The sequence below is a fragment of the Pituophis catenifer genome, unplaced genomic scaffold, assembly GCF_029215685.1.
Source record: "Pituophis catenifer annectens isolate HBS135680 unplaced genomic scaffold, rPitCat1.0.hap2 SCAF_7, whole genome shotgun sequence".
NCBI classification, from domain to species: Eukaryota; Metazoa; Chordata; class Lepidosauria; order Squamata; family Colubridae; genus Pituophis; species Pituophis catenifer.
Window position 1 is genome coordinate 11,252,626 of NW_027256887.1, and position 25,251 is coordinate 11,277,876.

The following is a 25,251-nucleotide window of genomic DNA, read 5'->3' on the forward strand; positions in this document are numbered from 1 at the left end:
CCATGAAATATTTAATGTAGAACTGGTAAAGTTTCTGCATTATGTCAGCGAAGTATATTTTTTTTGGGTGAATGTTGATAGTTCATATCTGCAGTACCCAAGACCCAACTAGAAATTCAAACAAAGGAATAGTGTAGTACATGTAATAAAAAAAGGGGGGGATTGAAGAAAACAAGACTTTCTATTCTGTTTTTCTTGTAGTTTTATCATTAATCTGAAAGATCCTACATGTGTACATATTCCCAACAGCAACACATATAAAGTCTCTCTATCAGAGAGACTAAAGCAGTAAGATTAAGAGTAAATACTATAGTATTTAGGGAAGGGCAGTATAGAAGGCTATAAAGCTTTGGTTGCTTTTGTGTATTAGTTTTGTCTTTTAGTTGTGCATTTTTTATTTGATCCGGGCTTTGGGGTGGTATTAGAAATATCTGCATGTAGGTCACATCTGCCTATCATTCTGGTCACTATAGGACATACTGCCAATTTGGGGGCATCTATAGACAGTGTGATGTACTCATTGGAGATTCCAATTAATAGTTCTTGATGTAGAATGAAGTTTCTCCACTGTATACACTTGCATTTGAAGATTGTTAAATAAAACAATTCTAGCTTTCAGATATCATGGTTTGTTTCTGCTATGAGTCTTTTCTATATGGAGAGCTAAACTTTATTGCAAACTGGAGTGACATTTACCATCTAATTTCATATTAACATAAATTTAATTTTATCTTAATTGATTTTTATTATATGACGCTGAGAAACATCATTGCATAGGTAAAGGATGCATTATGCTTTATATCAGTTCATCAACTTTTAATTGTTGGTTTCTTCAGATCTAATAGATGACAACAGAACCTCTCTGAATTATATATGAATTTATTTATTCAAATACAAAGAAATTAACACATACATTTTCTCATTTTGTTCAAGCTTTTTTCTTCAAGAATTTACAAAATGTATAAATTTTGTTACATTAGCACAGTATTTCTCAACCTTGGCAACTTTAAGATACTGTATAGGGGCTTTAACTCCCAGAATTCCTCCTACCATGCTAACTGAAGAATTCTGGGAGTTGAAGTCTACACGTCTTCAAGTTACTAAGATTCAGAAATACGACTAGCATTTACCCACTGATCTTTTGCAACTGCCTGCATGAGAACTCCCATGGGAAAAATTCAAGAATTCTTTGCTTACACACATGGAAAGTACTCAGTTTGAGTGCCTTTTTCCTCTCACCAGGTGTCACGTAGCCCTTCAGGGGAAGGAACAAGCTTCCTGTGCTTTACTTACAGCGCATGGATTGAAATAAGATGAGAGGAGTCAAAAGTTAAAAACTAAATGCCATTTCATAGGCCGTATCTCCCTCTTTTCCAAGACTTCATCCCTGAGATATTTGGAAATTTGCTCTTCCCCAAGAACAGCTATGAAATTTGAATTATTGGATGTGATATTTATAAGGATCTCCCCTTCCAAGCAGACTTTGTAAGAAGTCTACCCCTATCCATTATTTGACTCCCAGCAGATGCAAATGGCCAAAGTAAGGAGGTGTTTCTTGAGGACTGGTCTGATATAGTCACAGAAGGACACCATCTTCAGAAGGATCTGTTTAAAACAACATAAAAGTCAGTTTTGTCCATCTCGGCCCACATGATTTAAAATAGTTTGTCATGCATAACCATAGGAGACAGGAGTGTTCTCAGTCAAGCCAAGCCAAATTTAGTGAACTAGATGTGCAGGGCTCAAAATTTGTTCCACCTCCTGACTGTCATAACTACTGAGTGCTCCTGCAATCAAGTTTTTTTTCTATTAGAATGGAATAAGGAACACGGAAGTCTTAAAAATTGTCTCCTCCCCTTAACAGCGACCCTCAGCCTAGAACCCAGTGCATTGTTTTCTTCTTTTTTGTACAAAACAAGGCATGTAGCAATCCACACCACTCATGAGTTACAAAAGGAGAAAAACATCCATTGCAAAATGATCCGAAAGCCAAATAGAACAATCAGTAAGTAGGTCAACTTACTGGCAGAGAATTGCAAAATCTAAAAAAGAGTTAATTAGACTTTCAAAGCAATCATTCACTACTTACACATTGTTTTTAAAAATGTGTTTTTTCTCTCTGTGTGTACCCACACACAGTGTCCATTCCTTCAGTATGTCACTGTTGAGCAATAGTTCTGGCTGTTCCTGACATGTCAGAAGGTAGTGAGGACGGATCTACTCATTCAAGATCTTGACCTGTGATTGACCCACCAGAGTTCCCTCTTGTCTCCAATGCTGATATTTTAAGATTTACATGAAACTGCAGGGAGAAATGAGTTGCACCCAACTCTGCTGTTCCACCTCAATATGTATAAATAAATATTGGACTGATCAAATACCAAACTCTTTTAACAGTATTGCACAGATGGCTAAATCACTTCGATATTTCCCACCCCACTTCCCCTGTTAAGGGAAGTGTTGGTGTGAGAAATGCTAATGAATATTGGACAATGACAATACAACACTTGAGGAAACCTCACACATGCTACAAAAGACATAATACAACGATCCCCACAGCTCAATGCGGATAAGGCTAAGGAGTAAAGCATGAGCTGCCCTCCCCTCCTAGAAATAAACTCAGAGAAGGCTTTCTAAATACATACAGATGCCATTCTAGCTGCCCAGTGCAGGTAGTCCTCGACTTACAACAGTTCGTTTAGTGACCGTTTGAAGTTACGTCAATGAAAAAAGTGACTTCCGACCATTTTTCACAATTAAGACCGTTGCAGTATCCCCGTGGTCACGTGATTTACATTCAGATGTTGGACAACTGGTTCATACTTACGACGGTTGTAATGTCCCGGGGTCATGTGACCCTCTTGCGACCTCCTGACGAGTGAAGTCAATGGGGAAGCCAGATTCACCTAACTGTGTTACTAATTTAACAACTGCAGTGATTCACTTAGCAAATGTGGCAAGAAAATTCATAACATCAGGCAAAGCTCATTTAACAAATGTTTCACTTAGCAACATAAATTCCGGGCTCAATTGTGGTTGTAAGTCGAGGACTACCTGTACATAGAAGCTATCCACAGTGCCAGAAGTTACAACCTGAAAGACAGGAGGTGCAGGGTCCCAACTAACAAAATGCACGCAGGCTCAGGACAGGTGGGCCTTCAGTCATGATGCTGCTCCTACCCTCTTGCAGATTTTAATTCCACCAGCGGCTTGGAAGCCCTGGCAGTTTGTCTTTCTAATTTAAATAAGATCTGGCATTCAGAGAAATCGGGTGCTTCGTATTGCTGAAGCTCTTCTCCAGCTCCACGTTGACAAGATAGATATATTATATGACTGTGTTACATGTCTTCTTCAAAATAAAAAGAATTGGGAATGATAATTACCATCCTTCGGGTGTCTAGCTTTTTTGGCTCGGTCATTCCCATTCTCTCCTAACCTTCTTTTTGTGCAATCTGCACAGGATGGCCCTGCAAGAAAGAAGTGTTGCCAACATCATATGTGCAGCAACATTAATGATTTTTGTGAAAATGTTGGCATCATTTTCATTCTGGCTCTATTGAGATAGCTTCCCACCCCCACCCCACTCCATCCACAAGGGTAGAACAGAGACTCAAGAGTCAAAAGAAAATATCTATCACCAACTTGGGGTTTTGTTTTGTTTTTTTTGTAGTCAAAGAATAATTCAGTGTAATGTTAACAAAAGTTAATTTTAATTGTAGCTAAATTTTACTTGAGGTGAAAATCAGTGGTGAAAATTGTAGCTAAATTTTACTTGAGGTAAAAACCAGTGGTGAAAATTGTAGCTAAATTTTACTTGAGGTGAAAATCAGTGGTGAAAATTGTAGCTAAATTTTACTTGAGGTAAAAACCAGTGGTGTCCATGGGGAAGATCCAAATCTGCAAAATGGCAGGTCTACCACCCATCACTTGGACACTCCTCATTGCTAGTTCTTGCACATTAATAAGCATCCATTGTGAGCCAAATTTAACTTCTGCTAGAGAACAAAATAAGTTCATGAAGTAAATGAAGTCATATAGTCAAATTCAGGTTTTTAAGGGTGAATTGCAAGAGGGGGATGTGGACATGTCTAAAGCCCCCAACTAGAAGGACCTTGAAGCACATGAGACTACGATACAGCTGCAGGCCCCATCCCTGGGATGGGGGTTTCCTTATGGGGTTCCTGTTTGGACAGCAAAATTAGCCATTTGAAATTTGAAGCAATATGTGGGAGACTATACTTTACCCCAAAGTGTTGTGCTATCCACCCTGTCTGCATCTGGAAAAAAAGAAGAAAGTTAAGCAATGAATTAACCTGGGTACAATTGTTTAAAATATGCCTCTATGCAACTTTTTAAATTTAACAGTAAACCATATATATATCTTGTGTTTTCAGTGTCATTAATAACTTAATTATGTTTTATCGTAGTAACACTTCCCATAGCAAAGAAAGGCACAGAAGCTGATAGAATGTTTGTAGTTCAGGTTGAACTATGGAATCCTTGGTGCTCTCTGAGCTTGATTATTTTCTTTACAGACATTTAATTACCAAATTAGATAACATCATTACTGCTGGAAGAGATCACCAAGACCTGTGGGAGCCCCTGCCCTTTGGAATGAACTGCCCCCAGAAATGCGTAAGATCTCCGATCTCCGTGTATTTCGCTGTGCCCTCAAAACCTTGTTGTTCCGCCAGGCCGGGCTATCAATGTAAAGATTTTAATTGGTTTTAAATATGGGATTTTAAATTTGGGGGTTTTATAATTGAGCCAATTATTTAATAATTTTAATTATTTTTAAATTTTGTCTGTCTTTGTGCTTTTAATCAGGCTGTATACCGCCCTGAGTCCTTCGGGAGAAGGGTGGTATAGAAATAAAATTATTATTATTATTATTATTATTATTATTATTATTATTATTATTAATAATAATAATAATAATAATAATAATAATAATAATAATAATAATAAAGATCAATCTCAGAGAGCACCAAGGACCCCAAAGTCATTGAAGAGACACTTTTGGAACAATAGAATGCAATTAGGAGAATAATTAAATTACAGCATTGCTCCTTTCTGATGCCAGTGGTCCTTCATCCCTCCCTCCCTCCCTCCCTTCCTTCCTTCCTTCCCTCCCTTCCAATTTAAACATATAGAAATTATAATGTAATGTAATATAATATAATAGATATAATATAATAAATATAATATAATATTATAATATAATAATATAATATAATATAATATAATATAATATAATTAATATAATATAATATAATATAATTAATATAATATAATATAATATAATATAATATAATATAATATAATATAATATAATATAATATAATATAATATAATATAATATAATATAATATAATATAATATAGTGTCGGAAGGGACCTTGGAGGTCTTCTAGTCCAACCCCCTGCTTACGCAGGAAACCCTACACCACTTCAGACAAATGGTTCTCCAACATCTTCTTAAAAACTTCCAGTGTTGGAGCATTCACAACTTCTGGAGGCAAGTTGTTCCACTGATTAACATACTGCAATGTATACTTTAACCCAAGACAACATTTTGGAGCAAAAGAGACGTGTAAGACTTTCAGTTCATTCTAATCAGAGAATGGTTGGCTTGGTGTGTTTAATATGTGAATCAAAGCAGATCTGCTCAAAAAAATCAAGATGGTGGCAGCAACAGTGTAACCGAATCTTTGCCTATTATGTGCGTTGTACCCATTGCGTCTTCACTTTAAAATTCGGCATTGATATTATCATCAACATTGGTTGAAAAACCCATTTTTAAGTTGACAATTATCAAAGAACATAAAGTGGAAGAGCTGCGTAGATACATGGCATCCTTATTTTATAAGAAATTTGTATCAACGGAATCTCCCAATTTTTCAACTAAGTAACATTTTATTTATTTAATTTAAGGACATTTCATTTAAGAAGATTTATATGGCCGCCCAACTCACTCTTGACTCCAGGCGGCTTACAAAAATAAAAACCCAATATAAAAACAATAAAAAGCAATCACCACCACCACATGCTGCCCTGGCAACAACAATCAAATAAGCTCCTTGATAAACTCCATCCCATAATTAAAGGTTAAGGTTAAAACCAGAGGTGGTATTCAGCCAGTTCATCCCGGTTCGGGCGAACTGATAGCAAAGATTGCTGTTGGGCTCGCCTACCTGTCCCGGCTCTATGAAGTCCTATTTAGGTACATTTTTGATGCCAGGTGCATGCATGGAAGGCACACGAGCGAGCAAAGTGCATGCATGAAGGCTGGGCGCATGCATGGAATGCATGTGTGCAAAGCAAGCATGCGCACAGTGAACCAGTGGTAAGAATATTGGAAACCCACCGCTGGTTAAAACATATTTTAAAGGAGCACAAGCGTGCAGAACGGCAACCCAGAGATCTTTTCATACTACACCTGGACTCCTTTGTTTGCAGATCTGTGCCGTGAGATCCTGGAGATACCCTGGGAAATGTTCAAAGCAATCTCCATAGGATACGACTTTTATGCCGTGCACAAGCATATCGGCCTGCAACTTAAAGAACTGGTCTTCGTTTTCTTTCCGCACTAACATATAATGTTCTAGTTCCACTTTGTTCTTAACCGTGTACAGAAAGAGAGCTTGAAAGATTTGATCACGCAGGGTCTCCCCACAGCCCACAAACAAAAAAGATTTCCTCCGGTATAAGTTCTGTAGCGCTTCCTATAAAAAAAACAACAACAATCAAGCAGTTATTAAATTAAATGTTTGTGACATGAACTGTTTGGATGCTGACCTCATTTGAGATAAATTGGCAAAGTGCAAGACATACGGTAATCTTAGCAATGGTGAAATCCAAATTTTTTTACTACTGGTTCTTTGGGCGTGGCTTGGTGGGCGTGGCAGGGGAAGGATACTGCAAAATCTCCAATCCCTTCCCACTCCAGGGGAAGGATACTGTAAAATCCCCATTCCCTCCCCACTCCTGAGGGAAGGATACTGTAAAATCCCCATTCCCTCCCCACTCTGGGGCCAGCCAGAGGTGGTATTTGCCAGTTCTCCAAACTACTCAAAATTTCCACTACTGGTTCTCCGAACTGCTCAAAATTTCCACTACCGGTTCTCCAGAACCTGTCAGAATCTGCTGGATTTCACCCCGAATCTTAGGCTAGGGAGACTTTAGTTAAGATCCCTCTACTGAGTTAATCTCAGAGACAGTCCACTGAGGAGTCAGTCTATCCCACCCTGATCTCTAGGAAGCTGTGATAGTAAAGATCCATTCGTCCTCCGTGTCAGCCAAATGCTTCTCACATTGTATGAATATGCTCCACAGCAGCTGTAGTGAACATAAAGCTTAAACTCAGGTATCACGGCCCGACTTGGTTGTGTCTAAATGGATCATTGTCCTAAGAGGACACACAAATGCAATTATCCAATTCTTCTCAGGGTACTTTTGAGGCACTGCTGATCTATAATTCTGCCTGGTTCAACAATAATAATATCAATAGTATTAGTACTTGGACTTGGACTTCTATACCGCTCTATAGTGCTTTAAAGCACTCTGAGAGGTTTACAACATCAGCATACAACAATCTGGGCCCTCATTTACTCGACCATGTAAGGATGAAAGTCAACTTTGAGCTAGTCAGGATCGAACTGCTGGCAATCGGCAGAGTTAGACTGCAATACTTCATTCCAACCACTGCACCACCACAGCTCCTCAACCAAAAAGCTTGTCCAGCCTTTGGATCCACATACCATCACTTCAGGGTCTTGGGTCACTTCCCGATATCCTGAGGGATCCAGCACCATTCCGCAGGGATCGGTGTACAAACCGTGAATATGAAGGACACCATATCTGAGGTGTCCTTTTGCCCACTGGAGAACCTGAGGAGAGACCAGTTGTTCAGTAACACAACCTGCAGAAAGAGACTAGGCTCCAACAATACAAGAGATTTATACATTTTGATGGCAGAGTTGTTAGGGCCTTGCTTGGTTGCTTCATATACCATCTGGAAGAAACCAGGATGATCTCATATATTTCATGACATTGTCATTCAGAGGTCAACTTATGCAATTTGTGTGATGATGTTAAGGTCCTCATGATGACCTCCCAAATCTTCACTGTGGATGCCCAGACAGTATATTGCAACATTAGGGCGGTGTTTCTCAAACTTAGCAGCTTTAAGATGAGTGGACTTGAACTCCCAGAATTCCCCAGCTATCCATGCACTGCTTAAATAAAGAGCACTTTTCTTTACCATCTTGTTGATGTTACCTAACTGAACCATCTCCAAGACTTGGAGCTTCAAAGAAACAACCTTCTCTAGCTGCTTAAAAATTAAGATTTGTAAAAAGACTTGTAACCAGGGGTGAAATCCAGCAGGTTCCGACAGGTTCTGGAGAACCGGTAGCGGAAATTTTGAGTAGTTCAGAGAAACGGCAAATACCACCTCTGGCTGGCCCCAGAGTGGGGTGGGAATGGAGATTTTGCAATATCCTTCCCCAGGAGTGGGGAGGGAATGGGGATTTTGCAATATCCTTCCCCTGGAGTAGGGTGGGAATGGAGATTTTGCAGTATCCTTCCCCTGCCACACCCACCAAGCCACACAACACCACGCCCACCAAGCCACGCCCACAGAACCGGTAGTCAAAAAATTTGGATTTCACCACTGCTTGTAACCAATGACATTAAAAGGGCATTAAAAAAAACAATTATATAGTTATTTAGTAAATGACACACCTTAAAACAGAAAGAATGTCATATATCTAAAGATCATTGTGTAATGAAGAATATATCTCCTTTGAAGACTGTAAGGCAGGGGTCCCCAAACCCCAAACCCCGGACTCTGGCCTGTTCAAAACTGGGTCACAGAAGTAAGTAAGTAAGTAAGCTTTATTGCGGTCAGAGACCAAATTAAAATAGACAAAGAAAGGGAGCATATTTTACAAATATGGATAGATCATGGGACAGTACACCATCTACTGCCTCAAGTCACACAAGCGATGGGCAGGCACGCAAAGCTCCACTCGCGTGAGTGGTGGGCCCTTGCACTGGCGTGCAAAGGTCCATTTGCATGCGTAGAGGGCACCCACGTGTGCCGCTTGCACCAGTGGAGCTGTGCTCGTGTGCGTGCAGCTGCCACTCACCGCCCCCCCATGTTGGGCCGCCAAGCTGGAAGGTTGGGGACCACTGCTGTAGGGAAAAAAGGAATATGGCAAAGACCTTTTCCCCATGTCGGTTCTATCCAAAACACCACGTGCCCACAGGGTACCATCAAAAAAGTAAAACTGGCAGCCATTACTATGATGCCCATTAGAACAGCAGAGACAGCATCTTTGTGCTGCCATTTTTATCTTTCTTACATTTCTCCTGATGTTCCTCTTCCATTTTCGATGAAATCTGAGAGATGGGGCCGACCGTTCACATTTTCGAACAGAAGCTCGCACCTGTATTTTATCAGGGACATCCTACCTTGTCTTTATCTTTCAGGTCAAGTGATTCCATAGCTTTATGCTGCTGTTGCCCAAAGATTTCAAGTAAGTTGTCATAATTGGTGGTAAGCACCATTGTGCCCCGTTCCATTAGTTGGAGGATGGACAGGAGGACAGCAGGATGGTGAATGTGTTGGTCCAAGTTGTCAAACACTTCCATTAAACAGTCCTGGAAAAAGTTGGGCTTAGCATCCCCGGTGCGCTGCGGAGGGAAACAGAACAGCTTCAGGGAAATGGAACGATGTATATCTTAGAACAGAGATGGCTAACCTTTTTGCCATCGCATGCCAAAAGCAGGGGGAGCACAGGGGGTCGTGCGCGTGCGGGCCCACACCCATAATTCAATGTGCCCCATCCCCCCAACTCCCCCGCTTTTGGCACACGATGACACGGTGGGCCCGGTAGGCCCATTTTTTCGCTCTTCCCAGGCTCTAGAGCCTTTCTAGGAGCCTGGGGAGGGCAAAAACGGCCATCCCCACCGCCCCTGGAGGCCCTTCGGAGGCCAGAAACAGTCTGTTTCCTGACTTCCGGTGGGTTTGGAAGGCCCGAAAATCAGTTGGCCAGTGCACGCATGCGTGCCGGACCTGAGCTAGGGCAACGCTCGCGTGCCCATTAATATGGCACAGGTGGCACGCGTGCCATAGGTTCGCCATCACAGTCTTAGAACAAAGTTCCCCAATGTTTCCAGCTTTGTGGACCAGTGGGATATGTATGTGTGTGGTTCGTGCAAGCAGCTGGCAAGCGCACATGTGCAGCTCTATTTATGTGAGCAGTGTGCACACGTGCCTGCTGCTCACACAAATGGCGCATAGGCACGTATGCATTCGGCCACTGCTCGCGCAAATGAGCATGCACACGTAATGCGCTGGTCGACCATTTCCACAGCTTAGTTGCAACCCCCCCACAGGTTGAGGATCCGTAGATGTCTTAGAAATTTTGGATGATGTCTGGGAACTGCAAAACATTTCCACATTGGACATAAACTATTTTCAGGGCTACTCACTGCTCTTTGGACCATCTTATCCCCTGAAACTTTCATCACGCAACTTGGATTCTTGGTTAGATTGCATTTTAATGGCCTGTTAGATTAGGATTTGATTGATGGAATAATTGCAGATGTCTGTAAGACCCCTAGAGCCATAAAATGGAAATTGACAGCATGTCAGTGTTTTTGGTTCAGTAAGAAAGATTGCAATCCTGTGCAAATTGTAATCTTGTCTGGAGTCAGTTTTGTTGCTGCCTTTCTAGAATAAAGCTGTTCCAACAATTGGATATGGATCACCCCATATGTCAATTCAGTGGTGAAATCTAAAATTTGTTACTACCGGTTCTGTGGGAGTGGCTTGGTGGGGGGGGGTTAATGTGACTGGATGGGCGTGGCCATTTTCAATTTTTTTTTTTAACTTTTAAAACCATTTTTTCTACAACCTCTTCAGTAAAGAGGTTGTAAAAAAATGCTTTCAAAAGGCTCTGACGATCCCAGCTGAATTGCCTGATCGGCAGAGACTTTTTTTCTTTTAAATGCCTCTGATGATCAGGCAACTCAGCTTGGAACATCAGAGGCATTTAGAAGAAAAAAAAGGGTTTTTTTCTTTTAAAAGCCTTTGATGATCCCAGCTGAGCCGCGTGATCATCAGAGGCTTTTGTTTACTATTAAAAGCATTTTTTTCAGCCGAAGAAGTAGAAATAATGCTTTTAAAAGTAAAAAAAAAAGCCTCCGATGATTGTGCGGCTCAGCTGGGCATGGGGGGATGGGGGGCAGGGATTTTTGCTACCGGTTCTCCGAACCACCCACCTCCATCGCTACTGGATCGGGTGATCCGGTCCGAACCGGGAGCATTTCACCCCTGTGTCAATCCCTCACTAATTATATAGGTAGGCAAGTGGTGATGGGGGAGGTAGAAGATTCAAAAGTGTGCATCTTAGACACTGAACACCTTTCTGTGAGCAGGAGATAGCAACCTCCTTGCAGAATTACTTTTGCTGGATGCAGTGGTGGGTTTCAAAAATTTTTACTACCGGTTCTGTGGGCGTTGCTTGGTGGGCGTGGCAGGGGAAGGATACTGTAAAATCTCCATTCCCTCCCTACTCCAGGGGAAGGTTACTGCAAAATCCCCATTTCTTCCCGATCAGCCGGAACTCAGGAAGCAGAGAATAGATGGGGGAGGAACCAGTCAGAATTTTTACTACCGGTTCTCTGAACTACTCAAAATTTCCGCTACCGGTTCTCCAGAACTGGTCAGAATCTGTGGAAACCCACCTCTGGCTGGCTGGTTAAATTCAGGCCAGAAGAAACCCTTATTCTTCCAAACATAAAATGGCTACTTTCTTAAGTAGGATATTTTTGGTTGAGAAACATTGCTTCTCGGTTTTCTACGAGTGCAGTTTTGCCAAAAACTAGATTTAAGTGTTGCTTTTTTGGCAAAACCATCATACAAATGCAGTCATTTCATCAATGCAATCACACTGCCAAGTGCCCCAAGATTGTGGAGGGGGTCTGACTGCTGGAATTTTAATTCTGGATCGCATGTTGTTTTTTTCTGGTTGGTTGTAACTTCGAACAGTCAACTAAGTGACCAGTTATAAGTCAAAGACTATCTACAATGGGAAGCCTGACCAGGAATACAAATCCATTTACTGTTGTGGCCTGCAGGCGGCCAGCAAAACTAGCAGCAGAGTCGGACAGTAAGAAGGTTGGGGAGGAACTTGGGCCAGTCCTGGGGGCTGGGGAAAGCTCGGACGAGGACTCTGCATCGGAGACAGAGAAGGGGCCAAGGCCATCTGATAGTTATGTGCAGCCTCCAGAGTCTGACATCAGCGAGGCAGAAGAACACCGGGAGCCTGTTCCCAGTGTGCACATACACAGAGCTGCCAGACGACAAGAACAATTAAGAAAACAGGGTCGACTTGGGAGTAAGGCTTGGAGATGATTGGCCCCTCCCATAAGACATAAAAGAAGAGCGAACGGGATGTGAGCTTTTGCAGGAAGCAATTCGTTCATTTGGCCGATTCAAGATTTGCAAGTGACTCTGTGCCAAGTTTGGCCTTGCCCTGCGTCTGGAAATTAGCTCTCAGGCAGCGTTCCACGTGACATAGGTGGGTGTTGCTAACCTTCCTCTGAATGACTGTTTATCAAGCCTTGCGGACTGTAAATGAAAGTAACTTACAGTCGTATAAATAAAAGAGGTTTTGTGGGACTAAGCCTTTGCTTCATGCTTTCTAAGGAAGGCTAGGTCAGAACATTTTCATCTTCACTTTCAAAGCAGGAATAACATTCACTTCAGATGCTTATTGGAGAAATGCTCACCGGTGACATCTTTCGGATTAAATCGTGTGCAACCACAAGCAAATCTCGGTCTTTGGACACTTTTTGACGGAAATCGGCCACGTCTCCAGGATGTAACACTTCTAGCTGGTCAGCTGCTTCAATGACCGCTTCAATGCAACTCCGCCACGAACACAAGGCTGGAATTCCTGGTGCAACAGCAGCACTCACCCCGGTTCCGATTACTAGCAGGAGTTCTTGGGGCTGCTTCCGTACAAGGCTTTTCAAAAATTTCCTAAAAGAGAAATCCAGTAAAACTCCATTTTGGATTGCAACTGCTATGTCTCTAGACAGTCACTTGATTCTGTCATAGATTAAAAATATCCATAATCCCCTTAGAGGAACAGAAACACACACTGCGAAATAATTATGAGGTTCTAGAATTAACAATGGAAATAATTTTTGGAGTTAACCAAGCCATCCAGAGCTGTTAGGAGTAGAGATGGGAAAGCCTGGAAAAAAAACCAACCAGAAGTATTGGGAAAAAAACAGGGTTTTTCCAAAAACATTTGGGGAAAAAATGCAGAAAAAAATGGGGAAAAAACCCTGCTGCCCCCCCCCCCATTTTTTCTGGTTTTTTTCCAAAACTGGAAAAAAACAAGAATAAAACCCTGTTTTTTTCCCAATTTGGGTTCCCCCACCCCCACCCAGGCCTTTGCATCTCTGGGAGGGAGGGAGGGAGGGAGGGAGGGAGGGAGGGAGGGAGGAAGGAAGGAAGGAAGGAAGGAAGGAAGGAAGGAAGGAAGGAAGGAAGGAAGGAAGGAAGGAAGGAAGACAACTAGGATGGGGAAAAATTTTGCTGGAGAACCAAATACTATGTGGAGCTTCCCATTTTAATTTTACCCTTGAGCTGAAAGAGAAAAGCAAAGATTACAGTGGCTTTAAAGGGCTCCAAAGTTGCCCTTATTTTGACAAAACAAAGAGATTTTAGGTGTAGTCAACAGGATAAAAAGAAGAGGTAAAGAATGAGCACTCTCTCGATTTCTCTGGAAAAAGGACACATTAAGAGGCAAGATTTTTTAAAAGAGGCTTCTGCTTTTAGGTGCAAGGAATATCCTCTTGTCACTGGTGAAATGTAAAATGTGTTACTACCGGTTCTGTGGGTGTGGCTTGGGGGGGGGTAATGTGACTGAGTGGGCATGGCCAACTTTTAAAAAAAAAACTTTTAAAACCATTTTTTCTACAAACTCTTCTGCCAAAAAAATGCTTTTAAAAGGCTCTGACAATCAGGCAACTCAGCTGGAATCGTCAGAGCCTTTTAAAAGCATTTTTTTGGCCGAAGAGGTTGTAGAAAAAATGCTTTTAAAAGCCTCTGACGATCCCAGCTGAGCCGCGCGATCATCAGAGGCTTTTTTTTTTTTACTTTTAAAAGCATTTTTTCAGCCAAAGAGGTTGTAGAAAAAATGCTTTTAAATTTTTTTAAAAAAAACCTCTGATGATCGCACGGCTCAGCTGGGCATGGGGGGGGAGGGGCAGGGATTTTTGCTACCAGTTCTCCGAACCACTTGCAGCCATCGCTACCAGATCAGACGATCTGGTCCAAACCGGGAGCATTTCATCCCTGCCTCTTGGGCCAAACAATTTGATATTGTGAAATGGCAACAGTAGTGAGCCAAATAAAAAAGAGAACAGAAAGGTGTTCTGTCTAGGAAAGGTGCTCTATGATACCATCATCACCTCTTCCCATAGAGGGGTCAAAAAACCAAAATCTGCCCCACAACATCACATATAAAAAACAGCCCTTCAACTGCATGGTTGTGACTACCATTTTTGTATATATATTTTTTGACACACATACCCCACTCCCAGGACGCCTATGATCAAGTTTAACACTTTATTCATTGATTTACCTTGATTTTTGCTCACTTTTAAACGTCGTCTTCTTTGAGGGCTCCATTCTCTGTCTCCCCTTCCTGTGAAGTAAGAATGCCTGGAGTCAGGAGTATTTAATGAGCAGCTACAACAACTGACGTGATTCATTGAATAAAAATGTAGTTCAATTAAAACTCAGACAAATTTGGACAGCCTGGCAGGAATCTCTCCTGGATCACAGCTCTTTTCACCAGCCTGCCAAACTGAATTCCCCTTTTCTTTCAAACACCTGATCTGTGCATCACCGCACATGCCAACTTGCAGATTTTGACACACACACGCACATCCCACAGAAGTACCCCTGACACAGACCAATTCCAGAGCATTGCGTGAGGCTTCACACCGTCAAAGAAAGTAACAATAATGGATTATGACTCAGAGAAGGTTGTCAGCCATTTCTGAACTTCAGTCTGTAAACACTTCAGAAAAACTTCCATGCCCCACATTTCCCAAAGAATAGTTTAATATCCATCACAATCAGGGGTGAAATGCTCCCGGATCAGGCAATCCGGTAGCAATTGTGGTAGGTGGTTCGGAGAACCAGTAGCGATGGCGGCGTGAGGCTCCGCCCACTTCCTGCTTTAAAAAGGTAAAAAAAAGGCTCTGACGATCACGCGCCACAGCTGTGATCATCAGAGCTTTTTTTTTTTACCTTTTAAAAGCATTTTTTTTACAACCTATTCGCCTGAATAGGTTGTAAAAAAATGCTTTAAAAAAGTAAAAAATAAAAAGTTGGCCGCGCCCACCCAGTCACATTACCCCCCCACCAAGCCATCCCCACAGAACCGGTAGTAACAAATTTTACATTTCACCATTTGGTCTGTTTGTTTCTGCAACTGATTTAAATTTAACTGACTCCTATCTAAGGCTATCATATCTAAGATACAGCTGTATAGTGTCCTCAAAGAGCCAAGTTTTTTGGCATGTCTTCGGTGCCACCAAAATGACCCTTTGGATTTCAGTACTTGTTCCCCTTCTTCCCTGCCTAAGCCGCCTACCTTCCCCGCCCAAAAGAGGCATTAATACGAGAGAAAGGATATGAATATTCCAGTGGTGGGTTTCAAAAATTTTTTACTACCAGTTCTGTAGGTATGTCTTGGTGGGCGTGGCATGGCTTGGTGGGCGTGGCAGGGGAAGAATACTGTAAAATCTCCATTCCCTCCCCACTCCTGGGGGAAGGATATTGCAAAATCTCCATTCCCACCCCACTCTGGGGCCAACCAGGGATGGTATTTGCCGGTTCTCCGAACTACTCAAAATTTCTGCTACTGGTTCTCTGAACTACTCAAAATTTCCACTACCGGTTCTCCGAACTACTCAAAATTTCCGCTACCGGTTCTCCGAACTACTCAAAATTTCCACTACCGGTTCTCCGAACTACTCAAAATTTCTGCTACTGGTTCTCTGAACTACTCAAAATTTCTGCTACCGATTCTCCGAATTACTCAAAATTTCCACTACCGGTTGTCCAAACTACTCAAAATTTCCACTACCGGTTCTCCGAACTACTCAAAATTTCTGCTACCGGTTCTCTGAACTACTCAAAATTTCTGCTACCGGTTCTCCAAACTACTCAAAATTTCCGCTACCGGTTCTCCAAACTACTCAAAATTTCCGCTACCGGTTCTCCAAACTACTCAAAATTTCTGCTACTGGTTCTCCGAATTACTCAAAATTTCTGCTACCGGTTCTCCGAACTACTCAAAATTTCTGCTACCGGTTCTCCAAACTACTCAAAATTTCTGCTACTGGTTGTCTGAACTACTCAAAATTTCTGCTACCGGTTCTCCGAACTACTCAAAATTTCTGCTACTGGTTCTCCAGAACTGGTCAGAACCTGCTGAAACCCACCTCTGGAATATTCATATCTTCCCTTCCTTGCTCCTGATAGAAACAGCAAAAAAGAAGAAAAAAGAAAGAGAAGTAAAGAGAAAAAAAGAGAAAAAAAGATAGGATAGATCACCTGCCCTGACAAGAGAAGATACAGAAGGAAAAAAATTCCAATGGATATATTACAATTTGGGTTAAATTAATTTGTCGTCAAAAGTTTAATCTTCAATTGATTCTGTTTCTCAGTGGAAATATTTACATCCACTGCTTCTTTAATATGCACTTTGAATTCAGAGCTATTTAAAACAAATCTCAACTTCTGGTCATGTAACAAAAATACTGATAGTATCATTTAATGTTTATAATCAAGGCTTGCACAATGTTGCTAGGATGTTCTTTTCCTACCAGGAGATGGCAACTGCAAAATTCAGAATTATTAGATGACTGACAAATATAAAGAAAACTGTTCCGGCATCTTGTGGTCATTTTAGGATTTGCAACCCAATGAGTTGACCTTGATCTTGCAATCTTAGAACTTGGAATAATAGAGCTGGAGGAGGTCTTCTGGTCCAGTGGTGGGTTTCAAATTTTTTTACTACCAGTTCTGTGGGTGTGGCTTGGTGGGCGTGGCAGGGGAAGGATACTGTAAAATCTCCATTCCCACCCCACTCCAGGGAAAGGATACTGTAAAATCTCCATTTCCTCCTGATCAGCTGGGACTTGGGAGGCAGAGAATAGATGGGGGCAGGGCAACGGTGGGATTCAAATAATTTAACAACCGGTTCTCTGCCCTAATGATTTTTTCCAACAATCAGTTCACCAAACTGTTCAGAAAGCTAACAACCGGTTCTCCCGAAGTGGTGCGAACTGGCTGAATCCCACCACTGTTTTGTCCAACCCCTCTCGAATAGGAGACCCCATGCCATGACAGGCAAATGGCTATCCAATCTTTGAAATCTCCAATGGTGGAGCACCAGCAAACTTCCAGAGGAAAGCCATTCCAAGAATTAATTATTCTCACTGACAGGAAATTTCTCCTTAATTCTCTCGTTAATGACCTTCCACCTATTACTTTTTCTCCTGCCCTCAGGTGCTTTAGAGAATACCGTGTTTCCCCAAAAATAAGACCCTATCTTATATTTTTTTGGACCCCGAAATAAGCGCTTGGCCTTATTTTCGGGGAGGTCTTATTATTTTGGGGCGCATGGAGCAAGATGGGGCTCCTCTTGCCATTTTACCTGATTTCCAGGTCTGCGTTTAAATATTTTCGGGGAGGGCTTATTTTCGGGGAGAGGCTTATTTTAGCACATGCGCTCAAAAGCCCGATTGGACTTATTATCAGGGGAGGTCTTATTTTCGGGGAAACAGGGTAGATAGACCCATTCCTATCTGTGACAGCAGGCAACACAGCTATTATGTCACTCTTTTCTTTGATAAACTAGACCAGTGACCTTTTTGCTGTCACGTGCCAAAAGTGGGGGGAGCGCGGGGGGTCATGCATGCGCGTGCCCACACCCATAATTCGATGGCCTCATGCATGCATGCGCGACCCCCCTGCACTCTCCCCCCGCACTTTTGCCATTATGGCACATAATGGCAAAAAGGTGACCAGTGGGCTTAGTAGGCCCGTTTTTCATCCTCCCCAGGCTCCAGGGGCTTTCTTGGAGCCTGGGGAGGGCAAAAACGGCCCTCCCCCCCCCCCGGAGGCTGGAAACAGCCTATTTCCCGACATCTGGTGGGCCCGGAAGGCCCGAAAATCAGCTGGCCGGAGCGCATATGTGCTCTGGAGCTCAGCTAGGGCAATGCTCATATGCCCACAGATATGGCTCCGTGTGCCACCTGTGGCACGCGTGCCATAGGTTCGCCATCACAGAACTAGACATTCCCCAATCCCACAACAGTTCGTTGTACAGTTTTGCTTCCAGACCCGTAATCATCTTTGTTGCTCTTTTCTGCACTCTTTCTAATCTCAATGTCTTTTTTGCATTTGGTGACCAAAACTGGATGCAGTATTCCAGGTCTGGTCTTACCAGTGCAGTATAAAGTGGTCGTCAGCGTCTCAGCACTGACATAGAATGGGAGGAGAAGCCTGAACTTTTGCCTGCTAAATCCCTTTGAAGATTCGGTCTCCTCGGAGATGGGGAGGGGGGAGACATTCCTGTGATCTGACGAAGAAAGGAATCAGGAGAGTGACTTGGAAGATAGCCAATGAGAAGCAGAGAATTGGGGATCGGAAAGGGAGGGATTGGGGGGCAAAGGTCAGTACTGACCGCGAAGAGTCAGGATCAGGTTGCTGCGCTCGAATAAAGAGAAAATTTCCTTAAAGATCGGCAGTTTGGAAGTTCATTTATTTTGAGATAGCATCGAAACCTGACAGTGGTATTAACACTTCACATGACGTTGAAACTATACCTCTGTTGATGCAGCCTAGGACTGTAGATTTTCTGGAAATAAGAACCCAGATGTAGAATTAACTGTGTTGACTCCATACGCCGCCCTGAAGTTCAAGTCTGCTTTCTTATACAACAGCAGAAAATTATCAGCGATAAGTGACAAATTGGTCTTTTTAAAGTGCAACGAAGGACATCTGTCACACTTAACTGGGAAACAATTTCATCTGGACATTTTTGGGAAAACAGACTGGCTTTGGAAATTGGACTTATTATATTTAATCAGACAAGAACTGATAAGAGATGCTATTAAGAAATAAACAGATATTTCATCCAGGATGAATCAGTGTTAATTCTGGAGATGATTTAGGATAGTTAAGAAGCCATGGTTAATTTTCTATAAATTGGTTATAATAACAGTTTGTTAACAGAAGGTTTTGAAATTTTAATCTTGTCTTTTTTATTATTATTACTGTTCTTCCTGTTAACTATTTTGTCATTAATATAGTATATAGATGACAGGTTAATAATTTCCAAATAAAATTAGTAGTTTAGAGGTTTAAAATTTGGGGGGGGGGTGTCTGTTTCGCAAGGGGAGAGAAACTAATATTGTTGCAATATATTAATCAGCATTCAACTGTGGGGGATAATATGTGTATATGTATTAGTTTTTTTAATGCATTTTTAATGTTTGTTTTGTGTTTTTTTCTTTGTCTCTTTAAAACAAATGTGGTGTTTTGCGTTTTAACTTTTTTAAATAGAATAAAAATAGACGGGGAAAGAAAAGGAAATTTCTCCTTGTTCTACGTTTGATGTCTCTTTGATAAGTTTCACTCTGTTACATCCTGTCCTGCCCTCATGTGCTTTGGAGAACAAGTTGACCCTCTCTTCTCTGTGGCAACCCTTCAAATATTGGAAGACATGCAATCATGCCTTCATTTTATTTATTGTATTTATTGGTTCGATTTATATGCCGCCCTTTTCCGGAGACTCAGGGTGGCTTACAATGCGTTAAGCAATAGCCTTCATACTTTTGTATATACCTGCTTAGTAGGGCTTTTGCCCCCCCCCAAGCGGTGTTCTATTTTTATACAAAGTCAGCTCATTGCCCCCACAATCCGGGTCCTCATTTTACCTACCTCGAAAGGATGGAAGGCTGAGTCAATCTTGAGCCTGGTGAGATTTGAACTTGCACTAATTGCAGGCAGCTGCTGTTACTTAACAGCACTTTAGTCTGCTGCGCCACCAAGGCTCTTTAAATCATGTCCTTTTGGCAAGCTACCTTTTACCTACCTTATGAGAACAAGGGAGTTTCCAAAAACTGAATCAGCAACTGAAGATGAGATTTGTTACTTGCTTCTTTCAACCAAGGACAGCTGCCACTCGGTTTCTGGCAAGCGATAGAAAAGCTAAGATTTCAAAGCAAAGAAAAAGGGGGATAATCATCCTCGAGTCGAAACAAAAGCTGGATTCACACATTGGACTTAAACCAGCCTTCATTTGTTTGGGATGGACGCGATGCAGTCGATAAACTGTGGTTTACAGCTGAGCAACATTGCCCAGGGGTATGGTCCAAACAGACAAGATGACCTATTTCCTGTCCCTCAACCTTGAAAGGGGAAAGTCCCAAAATGCTTGACAAGTTTCACCTGGTTACCAAAGAAAGAAAAAGAAGGAATCCTCCAATCAATCAATCAATCAATCAATCAATCAGAATAGAGCTGGAAGGGACCTTGGAGGTCTTCTAGTCCAACCCCCTACTCAAGGAGGAGACCCTATACCATTTCAGACAAGGGGCTGTCCACCACCATCTGTGTGACCTTGTCAAAGGAGGGAGTGAAGAAAAGGGGGTGAGGGGAGAAGGTTCCCCAAGGTTGGGATGGGGAAGGGGGGGCGACGACTCTGGCTCCAGTGAAATACCTGCTGCTTCTAATCTGGAGCAGAAAAGATCTGGCAGAAGTTGCCTTGGCACCAGATGGCAGCCATTTTCTTGACACCCGCCCCCTCTCTCTTTGCAGATGCCCCTGCTTGTTGACAGGGATGTGGGAGGGGGAGCTGGAAGAAGAAGTTCTGAAGAGAGAGAGGAGGGTCCCCATTGACTCTGGGGCTCAGCCGGTTGGAAGAAGCCATAGACCGGCTCAAGGTTGACTCAGCCTTCCATCCTTCCGAGGTCGATAAAATGAGGAACCAAAGCACTGTGAAGTGGTATATATCAGTCTTAACTGCTATTCCTTCCTTCCTTCCTTCCTTCCTTCCTTCCTTCCTTCCTTCCTTCCTTCCTTCCTTCCTTCCCTCCCAGTGGTTAGAATGCAGTATTACAGGCTTATTCTGTCCACTGCCAGCAGTTTGATCCTGACCAACTGGGACAAGGTTGACTCAGCCTTCCATCCTTCCAAGGTCGATAAAATGAGGAGCCAGATTGTTGGGGGGGCAATAGGCTGACTCTGTAAATTCTGTATATAAATCTAAGTGCTAGTACTAGATTAAGAGCCTTGATGGCACAGTGGACTAAAAACTGCTGTTAAAGTGGTACTTAGCTGCCAGCTGCCTGCAATTACTGCGAGTTCAATTCTCACCAGGCTCAAGGTTGACTCAGCCTTCCATCCTTCCGAGGTCGATAAAATGAGGACCCAGATTGTTGGGGGCAATAGGCTGACTATAAACCGCTTAGAGAGAGCTGTAAAGCACTGTGAAGTGGTATATATCAGTCTTAACTGCTATTCCTTCCTTCCTTCCTTCCTTCCTTCCTTCCTTCCTTCCTTCCTTCCTTCCTTCCTTCCCAGTGGTTAGAATGCAGTATTACAGGCTTATTCTGTCCACTGCCAGCAGTTTGATCCTGACCAACTGGGTCAAGGTTGACTCAGCCTTCCATCCTTCCGAGGTCGATAAAATGAGGACCCAGATTGTTGGGGGGCAATAGGCTGACTGTGTAAATTCTGAATATAAATCTAAGTGCTAGTACTAGATTAAGAGCCTTGGTGGCGCAGCGGACTAAAAACTGCTGTTAAAGTGGTACTTAGCTGCCAGCTGCCTGCAATTACTGCGAGTTCAAATCTCACCAGGCTCAAGGTTGACTCAGCCTTCCATCCTTCCGAGGTAGGTAAAATGAGGACCCGGATTGTGGGGGCAATAAACTGACTTTGTATAAAATAGAACACCGCTTGAGGGGGGGGCCAAAAAGCCCTACTAAGCAGGTATATACAAAAGTATGAAGGCTATTGCTTAACGCATTGTAAGCCGCCCTGAGTCTCTGGAGAAGGGTGGCATATAAATCAAACTAATAAATAGATAGATAGATAGATAGATAGATAGATAGATAGATAGATAGATAGGTAGGCAGAAGTGCCCCCAAAGTACTTCTGCTCCCTCCTTTCTGTTTCTTCTGGGGGATTGTTAAACTCAGTGTGTGTGTGTGTGTGTGTGTGTGTGTTGGGGGGGGGAATCTGGGCTCATCCTGGTGGCAATGCAGCCAGTTGTAACGGCTTCTTTGCCAACCCGGTTCAGGGTTGTGCACCCAGAGTCCTTGTGTCAAACCAGAGCCTGTTCCTTTGGATCAAACACCCTTACAGGTGGTTCTCGACTTACAATGGTTCATTTAGCAACCGTTCAAAGTTACAACATCCCGGAATGAAAGCAACTCGGGATCATTTTTCACACTTTACGACCGCGGCAGCATCCCCACGGCCACCTGATCACAAAAATTCCGACATTTGTCAACCGATTCATATTTATGACGATCGCAAGATCCCTGGCGGGGGGGGGGTGGTCATCTTTTGAGACCTTCTGACAGGCAAAGTCAATCTGGAAGCCAGATTCGCTTAACAACCACGTTGCTAACTGAACAACCGCACAAGCATAGTCAACGGGGGAGCCAGATTCGCTTAACGACCACTTTACTAACTTAACAACCGCACAAGCAAAGTCAACGGGGAAGCCAGATTCGCTTAACCACCACGTTGCTAACTTAACAGCTGCAACGCTTCACTTAGCGACCGTTGGCAAGAGAGGTTGCCAAACGGGGCCCTTAAGAACTCACTTAACAAATGTCTCACTTAGCAACCTAAATTTTGGGCTCCATGGTGGCCGTAAGTTGAGGACCACCTGTATATATATCCCAGAGCGGGACGAGAGGGGGGATTATAGGAGCCGAAGATGGCCCAACCAACCCAAGACCAGGCGCTCGGCTTCCCCATTCGGGACTGAGGGAACCATCCTCCCTTCTCCCCTCCAGAGACCCGCCGGGGTGTCCGCCAACTCAAGAGTGTCCGCCCGCCAAGGCTCTCCAAGCCGACGCCGCTCACCCGCCGCGCCCCGGGCTCAGCGCGCCTCGCCTGGCCTCACCTCACCGCCCGCTACTTCCGAAGGTCGCCGACCTGGCCGGCTCCAGTTGTCCGGGAGGGGAGAGGGGAGGGGAGGCAGGAAGGCCGGGCGGAGCTGCGCAACCCTGGCCGACCCTCCGCCGGCTCCGCCCTGCCTTGGCAAGGCGGAGGGAGCGAGAACAGCGCCGGCGGAGCTACGGTAGTTACAGCCTCCTCCGCGGAAAGGCCGCGAAGCAGCGCAGCCTCCTTCCCAGAGATGCTCCAGAGAAGGGGAAGCGAAGCTGGCGCTGGACCAGTCCGGCCTGGATCTCTCGCGGGGCGCATGAAAGCTCCATCCGAGGGACTTCGTGCGCGGACATAGCAGCTTTGCGCCTGGTCCCTGGGGCTTTCTTACGGGATGGACGACTTCCCAGGGATCTCCCGGTGGTCTCCCTTCCATGAACAGACAGGTCAGAGCCTGCTTTGGATTTGGCGGGCTATTGGAAAGCCCCCCCGGATAGCCTATGCTAAGAACTCTGAAAAGGATCCTAGAGAGGAAAGCCAGAATTCTTATTGGTACCAATAAAATAATAAACAATATTTATTTATTATATAAAAAGAATACTTCTATTCTATTCTATTCTATTCTATTCTATTCTATTCTATTCTATTCTATTCTATTCTATTCTATTCTTGTAGCCTATCTGAAAAGGATCCTAGAGAGGAAAGCCAGAATTCTTATTGGTACCAATAAAATAATAAATAATATTTATTTATTATATAAAAAGAATAATAAAATTTCTACTCTACTCTACTCTACTCTACTCTACTCTACTCTACTCTACTCTACTCTACTCTACTCTACTCTACTCTACCCTACCCTACCCTACCCTATTCTATTCCATATTTTCTCTTCTCTTCTCTTCTCTTCTCTTCTCTTCTCTTCTCTTCTCTTCTCTTCTCTTCTTGTAGCCTATCTGAAAAGGATCCTAGAGAGGAAAGTCAGAATTCTTACTGGTACCAATAAAATAATAAATAATATTTATTTATTATATAAAAAGAATAATAAAATTTCTATTCTATTCTACTCAACTCTACCCTATTCTATTCCATATTTTCTATTCTATTCTATTCTATTCTATTCTATTCTATTCTATTCTATTCTATTCTATTCTATTCTATTCTATTCTATTCTATTCTATTCTATTCTATTCTATTCTAAATAAGCTTGGACATGGAGTCACCAGTTGTTTCATCGATGTTATTTCAAAAAGTGAAGCAGGCTCGGACTTTGTTATTACAGTGGGAAACCACTGAGAAATCTCAGATCTTTTGTTTTTAAATGGTTTTCTTTTTTGGTTCATTTAGCTTTTTAAAAGTTTTTAAGCACTTTTTAAAGTTTGCTTTAGCTTTATTCTTCTTACACATACTTTGCTTATTATAGCATAGTTTTATCGTTCACATATATATCGGTTATTGTTATTAACGTGGATTGCTTTTTAACAAAAAATGAATGTGGATAACATTCAATGAAGAATAATAATAAACAGAAACAATTGAAGGACAATAAAGGGAAGAATAAAAAGCCAAATAATATTTAATAAGAAAAGACCAGCTTGATATGAGAAAGATTTTTTAAAAAACTTTGGAAATTGTTAAACGGCGAATTGTAGCAATGTCCATAATAATAATAAATTATTAGATATAACTGCGGTGTCGTACAATATAAGCAGAATAAACTATTTATGACAAAAGACACAATTTTATCCAAGCCTGAACAAGAAAAGAACCATACTGAATAATAAAATAATGAGGAAAGATTACAACTAGAATGTGGTATGGGCAAAAAAGAGATGAATGGATGGCATATGGGAATCTGAGAAGAACACCACATGAGCTTGTGGAAAACACAGCTGATAAGAGATGGTGAACAAATTGACCGAGATAATATCAGCAGAGGAATAGTTCAGGGAAAGACCCTCTCTCACCATTAATATTCATAACATCACTGACTCCATAATCAATAATTTTGAATAAAAG

The 25,251-nt window shown here is 42.5% G+C and overlaps 1 protein-coding gene across 2 annotated transcripts; it reads right to left on the reverse strand.

Moving 5' to 3' along the window:
- Positions 1-929: 929 nt before the first annotated feature.
- Positions 930-23,297, reverse strand: FAM118A (family with sequence similarity 118 member A). Of its 2 annotated transcripts, XM_070947159.1 has the most exons (9): positions 23,255-23,297; positions 14,672-14,734; positions 12,804-13,056; positions 9,477-9,698; positions 7,760-7,888; positions 6,439-6,724; positions 4,245-4,277; positions 3,384-3,467; positions 930-1,605 (listed from the first exon to the last, which is right to left on the reverse strand). In XM_070947159.1, the coding sequence occupies exons 2-9, from the start codon at positions 14,716-14,718 to the stop codon at positions 1,577-1,579; spliced, it is 1,083 nt and encodes a 360-aa protein (XP_070803260.1). In that variant the 5' UTR covers positions 14,719-14,734; positions 23,255-23,297; the 3' UTR covers positions 930-1,576. The 2 variants fall into 2 exon arrangements, with proteins under 2 accessions (XP_070803260.1, XP_070803261.1); XM_070947160.1 differs by lacking the exon at positions 7,760-7,888.
- Positions 23,298-25,251: the final 1,954 nt, after the last annotated feature.

What these genes read in the sequence shown, in the direction of transcription:
- FAM118A (XM_070947159.1), bottom strand. Translation starts at nt 14,718, where the DNA reads ATGGAGCCCTCAAAGAAGACGACGTTTAAAAGTGAGCAAAAATCAAG. An exon ending in TAATCCGAAAGATGTCACCG is followed by an intron (nt 9,699 to 12,803) that starts GTGAGCATTTCT and finishes TTCCCTCCGCAG; the next exon opens with CGCACCGGGGATGCTAAGCC. An exon ending in CCCAAGACCCTGAAGTGATG is followed by an intron (nt 6,725 to 7,759) that starts GTATGTGGATCC and finishes TTTTTTTTATAG; the next exon opens with GAAGCGCTACAGAACTTATA.